The 10,585-nt window shown below is 54.2% G+C and overlaps 1 protein-coding gene across 3 annotated transcripts; it reads left to right on the top strand.

Moving 5' to 3' along the window:
* Positions 1-2,124: 2,124 nt before the first annotated feature.
* On the top strand, positions 2,125-7,584 carry LOC306669730 (cytochrome P450 11B2, mitochondrial-like; the record flags this gene model as incomplete). Of its 3 annotated transcripts, XM_079153872.1 has the most annotated exons (9): positions 2,125-2,363; positions 2,694-2,852; positions 4,159-4,358; positions 4,476-4,679; positions 4,866-5,020; positions 5,879-6,045; positions 6,403-6,481; positions 6,572-6,760; positions 7,096-7,584. In XM_079153872.1, 9 exons carry the CDS (start codon positions 2,125-2,127, stop codon positions 7,207-7,209), a joined length of 1,506 nt encoding a protein of 501 aa, XP_079009998.1. In that variant the 3' UTR covers positions 7,210-7,584. The 3 variants fall into 3 exon arrangements, with proteins under 3 accessions (XP_079009998.1, XP_079009997.1, XP_079009999.1); XM_079153871.1 differs by having other exon boundaries at positions 4,476-5,020; XM_079153873.1 differs by lacking the exon at positions 6,403-6,481 and having other exon boundaries at positions 4,476-5,020.
* Between the last annotated feature and the right edge of the window lie 3,001 nt (positions 7,585-10,585).

Here is a 10,585-nt window from a genome sequence, read left to right as displayed (position 1 = left end):
GTCCTCCAAACTCAGCCATAAGGAAAGGATCATGTGACAAAGTGAGCAAAAGATCTGAATGGGCGTCTCATGAAAGATGGTGTACAGATAGCGTCACTTAAGAGTGACGCTCAACCCCACGTGTCATTAGAGAATAGCAAATTCAAATAATACAAGATGACATCACACAGCTCATAGAACGGCAACTTCCAAAACAGTGACACCACCAGGTGCTGGCAAAGCTGTGGAGCAAGGGGAGCTCTCACTGATTGCTGATGAGAATGAAAATGGCAGAGCAGTCCGAAAGACAAAACTATTTCCCCTTATTTCTCCAGCAGTTTTGCCCCTTGGTGTTTGTGTATGTGAGTTGAAAGCAAAGTTCCCACAAATACCTTCTGGCAACTCTACTCATAGTTACCAAAACTTGTAAGAAATGGAGATGTCCTACAGTAGGTGAATGGAGAAAGGGCAGCATACCCAGAAGATGGAATATTATTTAGTGTTCAAAAAATATGGACTGTCAGGTGTGGTGGCAAATGCCTATAATCCCAGAGGCTCGGGAAGCCGAGGCAGGAGGATTGAGAGTTCAAAGCCAGCCTCAGCAACGGTAAGGCACTAAGCAACTCAGCGAGACCCTGACTCTAATAAAATACAAATAGGGCTGGGGCTGTGGCTCAGTGGTTGAGTGCCCTTGAGTTCATTCCCTGGTACCCCCAACACACAAAAAAAGAAATGGACTGCCAAAGAGACATGGAGGAAACTAAGTGAAATAAACTAAGCTGGATAGGCAACAAACTATATGGTTGCAACTCTCTGACTTTCTGGAATGAAATGGAATGACTTTCTGGAACTCTCAACTTTCTGGAATGAAACGCAGGGGACTGCAGGTGCTCTTCCTTACCTGTGACTGAATGGTGTCCATACCCCCTGGAACAGCAGTCCACCTTGAACTGTTGAGTGCCACCCTCGCTGCTCTGCCACAGAAGCTTATTTTAAAAGGGACATGTTTTCTTCTCTTCTTCCTGTCCCATATTAGCAAGTGAATTTCAACACTTCCCAACACCTGTCAAGGCATACCTGGAACGTAGCCATTGAATCACCTCTGTTCCCCCTGGGAAATGAGTCCCCTGTGTTTCTCTTTTGCTATCAGAGCAATAAAACTACTTTCCTTTTTCACCAAATGGTGTTTCCATTATCAGCAGGCAAGGATGGAGCTTTTGGTAACACCCCTGCACTGTGAACTCCAAGGGTCAGAAATGGTGTACGCTGTGCCCACAATATTCCCACTAATGTGCATTTGCTCTGACACTTGGAATGCTCATTATTTCCTAAATCAGCGACAGCATGAATGAACAGGGTTTCTGAGTGATCCAGTTCTCTCTGTCACCTTCTTGCCATGGGAAATCTTGTGGCTATATTTAGCGTTCCTTACCACTGGAGCAAAAGCAGGCACTTGGCATTCTAAGAGCTCTGGAGATGTGGGGAGAGGGAAACCTCGGCTAAGGATGCTGTGACACCCCACTGCACCGTGTGCACTCCATACAGCGTATGGTCTGGGGAAATTCTGCTTCAGGAATGAAATAATGCCGAGAGCAGGAAAAGGCCAAGAATAGCCTGTGTGGCACCAGCAGGCATTGTGAGTACCTCTGGGATGCCTTCAATATTCTTCCTGTGTCTCCAAAAAAATAGCTAAATTTTCCATTTCATTCATAACAAAATATTTTTAGACTTGACAAGAAAGAATCGCCATGCTTTCATATACTCTGCAGTTCTGAGATTATTTTCATTACAGACAAATAAAAAAAGGTCTATTAAAAGAATCCAAGGACTCCTAATCTATTCAAGAGCTAAAGGATCCATCTATCTTGCTCCTTCCACCCACAGAAAGAAGGGAGAGGCTTCTGCCCCCAACCCTCAAACCCTTCTAGCACCCAGTTGAGTCTCTAGCCCCCCAGGAAGCCTTGCAGATGGGGACCAGGCACCAGCCATCTCCTTCCTCCACCTCTGAATGTGCACCCCCCTGTGAGTGCCCCAGATATTTCGGGCAGGTCCAGGGACAATTTGTTCCATGACGTGATCCTTGGCCACAGAGAACCTCGGGTGAGATAAAAAGGACTGGGCCGAACCGGGTGGAGGGGCACCAGAATGGCTTTCAGGGCAAAGGCAGATGTGTGGCTGGCAGGGTCCTGGCTATGCCTGGGTAGGGTGAGAGCCCTGGGCACCAGCGCGGCTCAGGCCCCCAAGGCAGTGCTGCCCTTTGAGGCCATACCCCAGTGTGCTGGCAACAAGTGGCTGAGGGTGCTGCAGATCTGGAAGGAGAAGGGCCATGAGAACATGCACCTGGACATGCATCGGACCTTCCAGGAGCTGGGGCCCATTTTCAGGTAGAGCCCTGGCCGGCCCCTCGCTGAGGATCCCCAGAGCCTCCTGCTCTGCTGGCTGCCCAGGCCCTCACCGGGCACACGATGCCAGTGCTCTCCAGGGGACCTGGGTGTTCTTCAGCCCCAGCAAGGCAAGGAGGGAGCATGGGGGTTCTTGTCCCGAGGACGGAAGGCAGAAACACTGGAGGGGGACAGGGCTCAGGTAGAAAGCCAGGGGACTTGGAGCAAGTCCACATCCAGAAGGGTGTGGTCAGAGAGGACAGGATCTGGATTGGTTTTCCAGGGCACTGGGAGGGACATGGGATCCAGCAGGGCTTTGTGCACTGTCCCAAGGTATGACGTGGGAAGAAAGCAGATAATATCTGTGATGCTGCCTGAGGACGCCGAGAAGCTGCTGCAGGTGGAGAGCCGGCAACCCTGGCGGATACCCGTGGAGCCCTGGATGGCCTACAGAGAGCATCGTGGACAGAAGCCCCTGGGCGTGTTCTTGCTGTGAGGCACCAATGGGTTGAGGAGGGAGGCGGGATTGACAGCCTGGAGGTGGACGTGGAGGGGGAGCAAGACAGCAGACCGCGAGGACACCCATCCTGGGCTCAGTGTGGGAGGGTGGACAGTGTCAGTGGGAAGCATGATGGAGGTCCTGGGCAGGGGAGCAGGGCAGCGGGAGAGAAAGGTAGAGGGTGTCTGCGCAGGCCAGACAGGGAACGCAGCCCCTCCCTGAAGGGAGCACCCTCGGGCCCTAGGCCTTCACCCAAGTCTCCACCCACTTCTGGGTGGCTGTCCTTCCTACGGGCCGGAAAACCAGCCCCGAGATGTGAAATCCCAGGCCCAATACCATCGGAAGCATGTGCCAGAATCTTAAATCCACCAGGGCTGTTTCACCACCCACCGTCCTTGGATGCTGGATCAAAGTCCAGCTTCACTGTGGGGGAGACAGTGCTGGGGATGAGGGAGGTCCAAGTCATCTTTGGCTCAGCAGCAAGGCCCTGAGTGGGTTGCCCTCGGGACTGTGTCCTTCCTGTGCACAGGGCCACACGAGCACAGGCAGAGGGGAGAAGATTGTGCTTGGGGTGGACCAGCGACAAAGAGGTTGCCATTAAGAGCAGTAAGGCCTACGAAGAACATCAGGCTGTGGACAGTCACCAGCCCCCGTCAGGAAGCAGATTTCTGGAGAAGAGCAGGGAGTGTGCACCTGAGTCCCCTGGGCCGGCCCTCCTGGAGGGCGTCTGACAGGGAGGCCAGACAGGAAGGGCAGGTCTGGGGGAAGGGCAGCCAGGGCACCTGAAGGAAGCGCTGAGCATGTGTGTGCACGTGCACATTTGTGTTACGGGCAACAGCGCGGACGGAGCCTGTCTGTGCACACGGTGGGATGCGTGTGTCCTCACACGTGTGTCTGAGGGCCTGTGTGAGCCCACATGTTGTCAGGGCTGGGGCACCGTGTCTCCTCCTCGGGCATGGGAGGCACTGCCCTAGGAAGAGCAAGGTGTGGCCCGATCGTGGCTCCACCCAGGCCGGGCTCACAGGGGTTCCGGGTGTGCCTGGCACGGGGCTTGGCAGAACCTGGGAACTGACCGGCCACCGTCCGAGCTCTTTCAGGCCACCTGCCTCTCATCCCATTTCACCCTTCAGGGGCCGTCGCCCAGCAGAGGAAGGACACTGAGAGCATAAGGCCTGGCCAGGACAGGCAGCAGCCTGGCCCTTGGCCCACGGTGACCTTGTGACTCCCCGAGTCCCGTGGGGACCAGGAAGATGGCAGAACCCTTGGGAAGCCCCTGAGCCTTGCCCATCCGCCCTGCAGGAATGGAGCTGAGTGGAGACTCAACCGGCTACGGCTGAACCCAATCATGCTGTCAGCGAAGTCCGTGCAGAAGTTCATCCCCATGGTTGACACGGTGGCCAGGGACTTCTCAGAGGCCCTGAAGAAGCAGGTGCTGCAGAATGCCCGGGGGAGCCTGACCCTAGACGCCCAGCCCAGCATCTTCCGCTATGCCATCGAAGGTATGGGCTGGGGTGCCCTGGCCTCAAGGGTCAGGAGGCGGCAGGCGTGGGGAGGGAGGTCTGCTCACGCAGCTGAGGCCCAGGACTGCCTGGTTCAGGCACGCCATCTTTCTGCAGTCAGCAACTTCGTTCTCTTTGGAGATCGGCTGGGCCTCTTTGGCCCCAACCAGAACCCTGGCAGCCTCAAGTTCATTCATGCCCTGGAGGCCATGTTCGACTCCACTGCTCGGCTCATATTCCTGCCCAAGAGCCTGTCCCGCTGGACGAGCCCCCACGTGTGGCAGGAACACTTCCAGGCCTGGGACTACATCTCTGAGTATGGTGAGGGCTGGGGCCAGGCAGGGCCACGGGCTCCTCGTGGTCCTTGCAGAGTTTGGAGGTGTGGCTGGGGCTGGGTCAGCGCTGAGTTGTGGGGAGAGGAGCAGGAGACGAGGCTGGGGTTGGTGTGCAGATCGATGGTGACCGGACCTTCCCAACACCAAGGCCTGGCTTGTCCTCTCCCTACAGCCAACAGTTGCATCCAGAAGGTGCATCAGGAGCTTGCCCGAGGCTGCCCTCAGCACTACAGTGGCATCATGGCTGACCTAATCTGGCAGGGGGTCTTGTCACTAGATGCCATCAAGGCGAACACTATTGAACTCACAGCAGGGAGTGTGGACACGGTCAGGGCACCAGTAGCCCCAGCATGGAACATGAGGATCACTTTGTCTTCCCAGACATTTTCTTTGATGCTGACTTGCCCACAGACCTCTAATGCAGACGCTGCTTCCCTAAGCTCCATTGCTCTCAACTGAAAACAGTTCTCAGTGGACGCCCGGGGAGGAGTCAGGAGTGAATGTGGAGGAACAGTGTGGAGGACAGGACATGAGTGGGGGGGGGGCGGGAGGCTGGGGCCTGGCATGCAACGGCCCAGGGCTGCGGTGAAGCCATACCAGATGAAGCACACAGGGTTTGTGCTCCCCAGGATGGGGCCTCTGCATCAGGCCTTCACCCAAGGCTAGATCAAGATAGTCATGGGAGCACTAGGTCCCAGTTGCTCCCCATGTATCCCTGCAGAGCACCAGGGTAAAGAATGGGATGAAGGCCTGGGGCATCAGGCAGTGCTTCAGGCAGATGTGTGGTTCGGGCCACTGTAGAGGTGCCCTGCCTTGGAACCATTTTGGGGAGTCATTTTGGAGATACAGAGTCTCAGACCTCAGACTGGGCTAGCAGATACGATTGGAGTACCAGCATGATCCTGGAAGAGGACCTGGTTGGGGTTTGGAGCCTGCTCATGGTGGGACAGGGAGGCTTGTAGGAGACTGTAGGAGGTGGCCTGGGTTGGGACCTGAGGGGTTTTCCCTCAGGACCCAGGGCAAGGACTCAAGGGGATATTAGTGTGTTGACTTCTTGGGTACCAGGGCCCTGTGCTGCTCTGGGCATGCCCTTCCCCTCTGGGGGAGGGTATTCCGGAGGGGTGCCCAGGGACTGGGGGCATAGCCAGGGCCATGGCCTGAGCTTTGCCCCTGTGGTTTCTACAGATAGGCTTCTCCTTGCTGATGACGCTCTTTGAGCTGGCACGGAACCCCGATGTGCAGGAGGCCTTACGCCAGGAGACCCTGGCAGCAGAGGCCAGCATCTCCGAAAACCCCCAGAGGGCCACCTCAGAACTGCCCCTGCTGCGGGCTGCCATCAAGGAGACCTTGAGGTAGGAGTTGCTGACACCTCCCCAGCTGCCCTGGGCCCTCTGCTCACTGGAGGTGAGTGACAGGGAAGAGCGCCTTTGCCGTGGAACCCGAGTCCTCAGCTCTCTGTCATCTGCTGAAGGGAGGGCACGCCCCTTCCGCTGGGCTTGGACTTCAGACTTCAGACCCTGGGGCACCCTGCCGCGTCCTGCTCAGGCTGTTCAGACTGAGGGAGGTTCGCTGAGCCTAGCAGGGGCAAGAAGGCACATCCCTGGGATCAGGACTGCCTGCACCCCTGGGGGTCCTGGGTGGGCAGTGGGCAGGGGGAGAGGAGGGAACTGGACACAGCTGAGGCCCTGCCTGTTGCTGTCCCATGCCAGGCTCTACCCAATAGGTAGCATTGTGGAGCGAACCCTGAGCTCAGACGTGGTGCTTCAGAACTACCACATCCCAGCTGGGGTGAGTGAGTCCCTGAGGCCACCCAGCAGATGGCCCCTTCCCACCTCACCTCACCAGGCAGCTGACACCTCCCCGTGCACCTGTCTGCAGACCTTGGTCCATTTGTATCTGTACTCAATGGGCCGAAACCCCGCGCTGTTCCCGAGTCCTGAACGCTACAACCCGCAACGCTGGCTGGACAGCCAACAGAGCTTCCGCCACCTGGCTTTTGGCTTTGGGGTGCGCCAGTGTCTGGGCCGGCGCCTGGCAGAGGTGGAGATGCTGCTTCTGCTGCACCACGTGAGTGGACCTGGGCGGCGCCAGCAGAAGGGTAGCGATGGGTGCTTGGAGGAGAGTGGGGCCCAGAGGGGCCTCAGGTGCAGGGTGGAGTGAGCTTTCTGGGCTGCGGAAATCACCCTGGGGCCCTCCCCACATCACATGGGTGTGTTCCCACCAGGCCGGGGCCTTGCCCCAAGGGAGGGTCCGGGACCCACTTCCGGGACCCACTGCCAGGCCCACCTGGGTGCTCAGGCTCCTGTCCCTGCAGCAGGGTGGCTCTGCTGAGTAGCTGCTCAGGAGGCTGGCCAGGACCTAGGCCTGCTGCCCAGGCAGATGGAAGCCCACTTCTGTCCTAGGTGCTGAAATCCTTCCGGCTGGAGACACTGGTCCGAGAGGATGTGAAGTTGGTGTACAGCTTCATTCTGAGACCCGCCTCCTCTCCCCTCCTCACTTTCCGACCCGTCAACTAGTCACATCTGCGCATCGAGGGTGCAAGTCACGCCACCAGCCTCCCTCTGCCCTGACCCTAGTCCACCGCTCTTCTGTCCCAAGGGCACTGCTTTCTGGGCCCCAGCACAGTCCAGCCAGCCCCTTGCACACTGGAATGGCCAAAGCCCCCCCGTCAGTGCCTACCAGGCTGTGCAGCTAAGCCAGGGCAGCACTCAGGAGGGTCTTGGTGGCTGTCCAGACTCTGTCACCAGCCTCACCCAGCTCCTCACCCAGCAGTCTGCTGGGACATGGTCCTGATCCTGCCTGGCAGTAGCTCCTGCTCCTCCTGGGGCCGTCTACCCCTCAGCTGTCCCTTTCAGGATTTGTCCATGCTTATGTTTTGCATTTGTGGCACAGCCTATAAATATTATCTGAAACTACACACACACATACATCCAGAGTGAGAGAATGGGGAAACAGAGAGAGAAAGCCATTTCATATTTCCCCATCTCGGGACATGGTGTCATGTTTTGGGATTATGGTACTAGAATATACACAGTGGTAAATTTAGGAAATTAGTGAGAATTGCGTATAACCCAAATGAATGGATGGTGGTGGTCAGAGGTGCACACAGGAGTTCATGGTGGTGACCCGAACAGGGTGACAGAATGTCCCTGCATGGTGGGGTGTCCTTTCCCCAGAGATGAGGTATTGACTGCCATGGGTCAGGTGCCTGCTTGAGAAAGCTGCAATCTCCCTGACATGTTTGAAATACCGAAAATGGGGCCTCTTCCCAAGGTCCCATGTGCTGGAAGTGGAGCAGAGTATGCTTTGCAGTGAACGAGGACTTCAGCATGACCATGGGCATGATGGGCTGAATTACAGCCCCTTGCTGTTTATGTGTTGCACTCCATGAGCCCAGGACATTAGGACATGACTATGTCTAGAGAAGAAGCCTGGATAGAGGTGATCAATGAGAAATGAGGCCATCGTGGTTGACCTGAACCCAACGTGACAGACGTCCTTATAAGGAGAGGAGAATGGAAAACAAGTGTCCAGAGAAGGCCCTCTGTGCAGACACAGGGAGCAGGTGACCTCCACAGTCATGGGCTAGCCCAACAAAACTCCAACCTGTTACCACCTTCACCTCAGATTCCTTACTTCCAGAATTGTGGGGAAATAAACTTTGTTGTTTAAGTTCCCACTTTGTGGTACTCTGTCATGGTAATCAGAGCATTCTAGGAGAACAGATACGCAGAGACAAACTTGGCAAACATGACAATTCCTAGTTCAAAGGAGAAAAGCACCAAAGGGGCCCTGGGCAATTTTGACCTTAGCCAAAGTTGTCCACAGGCTTTGCTGGGGTCAGACTTTGAGTGCCCGATGTGGATCCTTGTGTAGTCATCTTCAGGGGTGAGTTCTTGGGTCGGGGTGATTGGGGTGATGCTACCCACTATGGTTTGGACAAGTATAACCCCCAAAGGCCTATGTGTGGAAGGCTTAGCGGTTAGCTTGTGACAGTATTGGGAGGTGGTGACACCATCAAGTTGGGGGGCCTAGTGGGAGGAAGTCCAGTCATTAGGGGTGTGTCTTTGAAGGGGTTATTGGAACCCTGGCCTCATCCTGTCTCTCTCTTGTCTCCTGGCTACCACAAGTTGAAGAACTTTCTCTGCATACCAGCCCACCATGATGTACTGCCTCAACACAAGCCCAAGGGCCTCTTTACAAGTTGAGGATCACAAGTATTTTGTCCCAGAAGTGGAAAGCTGACAACATAGCATCTGAGACAACATCACCTCCTGCAGTGAGCGCCTGAGTCATGGTGGTGTTCTCTGGCATGTGGGACTGAGTTCTTTCTTTTCAGTGGATACCAGCTTGAGTTGGCATGGTTCCCATGTTTAGGGGTCTCTGTACTCTGCTAAGGCAGTGAGCTTGGAGCTCCAGCATCATCTGCAGGCCAGCCAGTTCATTTGGCCAGACACATGGGCCATTTGCATTATTTGTTGGTCTATTGGTGATGGCTAAGCCATGGGGGTCTTTGGGCCTGTGGATTTCTCACAGAAAAGCACCAAAGGGGCCCTGGGCAATTTTGACCTTAGCCAAAGTTGTCCACAGGCTTTGCTGTGGACCATTTAACCTGTGTTTTCTGTTTACAATTTGTTTTGATGAAAGATCAGAATCCAATATATCCTCTATTAGATGAGCAGATGCCTGGACCATGGGGCAATGAATGATTAGTGGATACCAGGGGAATATGCACTTTCCATGTGTCTTCAAACCTTCATTGATAGAGGCAAGATTTCAATCATTTAAAGATGGGAGAGTAAATGTTAGAGGGCTTTGTAGGTAGTGAGTCTTTTACATGCAGAGTGACTCTATGCCTTTTTTAGATTGAAGAAAGGTAGAGTGGTTTAAGTTGGTCTGAGGTGTGGGTTGGTCCAATGGCCTTGAGTAAGGAGAGCTCCAGGCCTGGGATAGGTTAGAGACCCAGGTAGTGTGGATGTTGTGCTTTGGATGTGAGGTGTTCCCCCAAAGCTCATGTATTAGACAATGTGAGGATTTTCAGAGGTAAAATGATAGGGTTATGAGAGCCTTAACCTTTTCAGTGGCTTATTCCACTGATATGGATTAACTGGGTGGTAGCTATGAGCAGACTGGGCTCCTGTTTGCCATATCCTTGGCATCTTTCCTCTTCTGTGCCCTTCAGATATAATATTCTGCCTCACCTTGGGCCAGAGCTATGAAGTCAGCTGTCAAAGGACGAAGATCTGTGAAACTGTGAACCAAATAAACTTTTCCTCTTTCAATTTTTCTTGTCAGGTCTTTTGGTCACCATGAAGAAAAAGCTGACTAAAACAGAAATTGGTATGAGAATCGGGGTTTGTTTTAGTTGACTTTTTCACTGCTGTGACTTAAAGACCCAACCAGAACAACTGCAGAAGAAGAAAATTGCTTTGCAGGGCTCATAGTTTCAGGGGTCTCAATCCATAGATGGCAGACTCCATTCCTCAGGGCTCAGGTGAGGTTGAACATCATGGCCGAAGAGTGTGGCAGAAGGAAGAGGCACATATGACGATCAGAAAGCAGAGAGAGAGACTCCAATTGCCAGATAGTATATATACCCCAAAGCTGTACCCCTACTGCACCACCTCCTCCAATTATACACTCCACCTGCCTTCAATCACTCGATTAATATGATCAGATGATTAGTTGACTGATTGGGCTAAGGCTCTGGTAACCCAACCATTTCTTCTCTGAACCTTCTTGTATTGTCTCGCACGTGAGATTTTGGGGGACACCTCGCATCCAAACTGTACCAGTGTTGTTACTGTCCCTAAGCTGACCATGTGATTCAGATACCTTTGGAACTGAGTTACCAGGCAAGAAATGTTAGAACTTTGGAGATGCAAGTTGGAA

This window comes from Sciurus vulgaris (genome assembly GCF_902686455.1).
Source record: "Sciurus vulgaris genome assembly, chromosome: 1".
NCBI lineage: Eukaryota > Metazoa > Chordata > Mammalia > Rodentia > Sciuridae > Sciurus > Sciurus vulgaris.
This window is presented reverse-complemented; position numbering and strand designations above follow the sequence as displayed.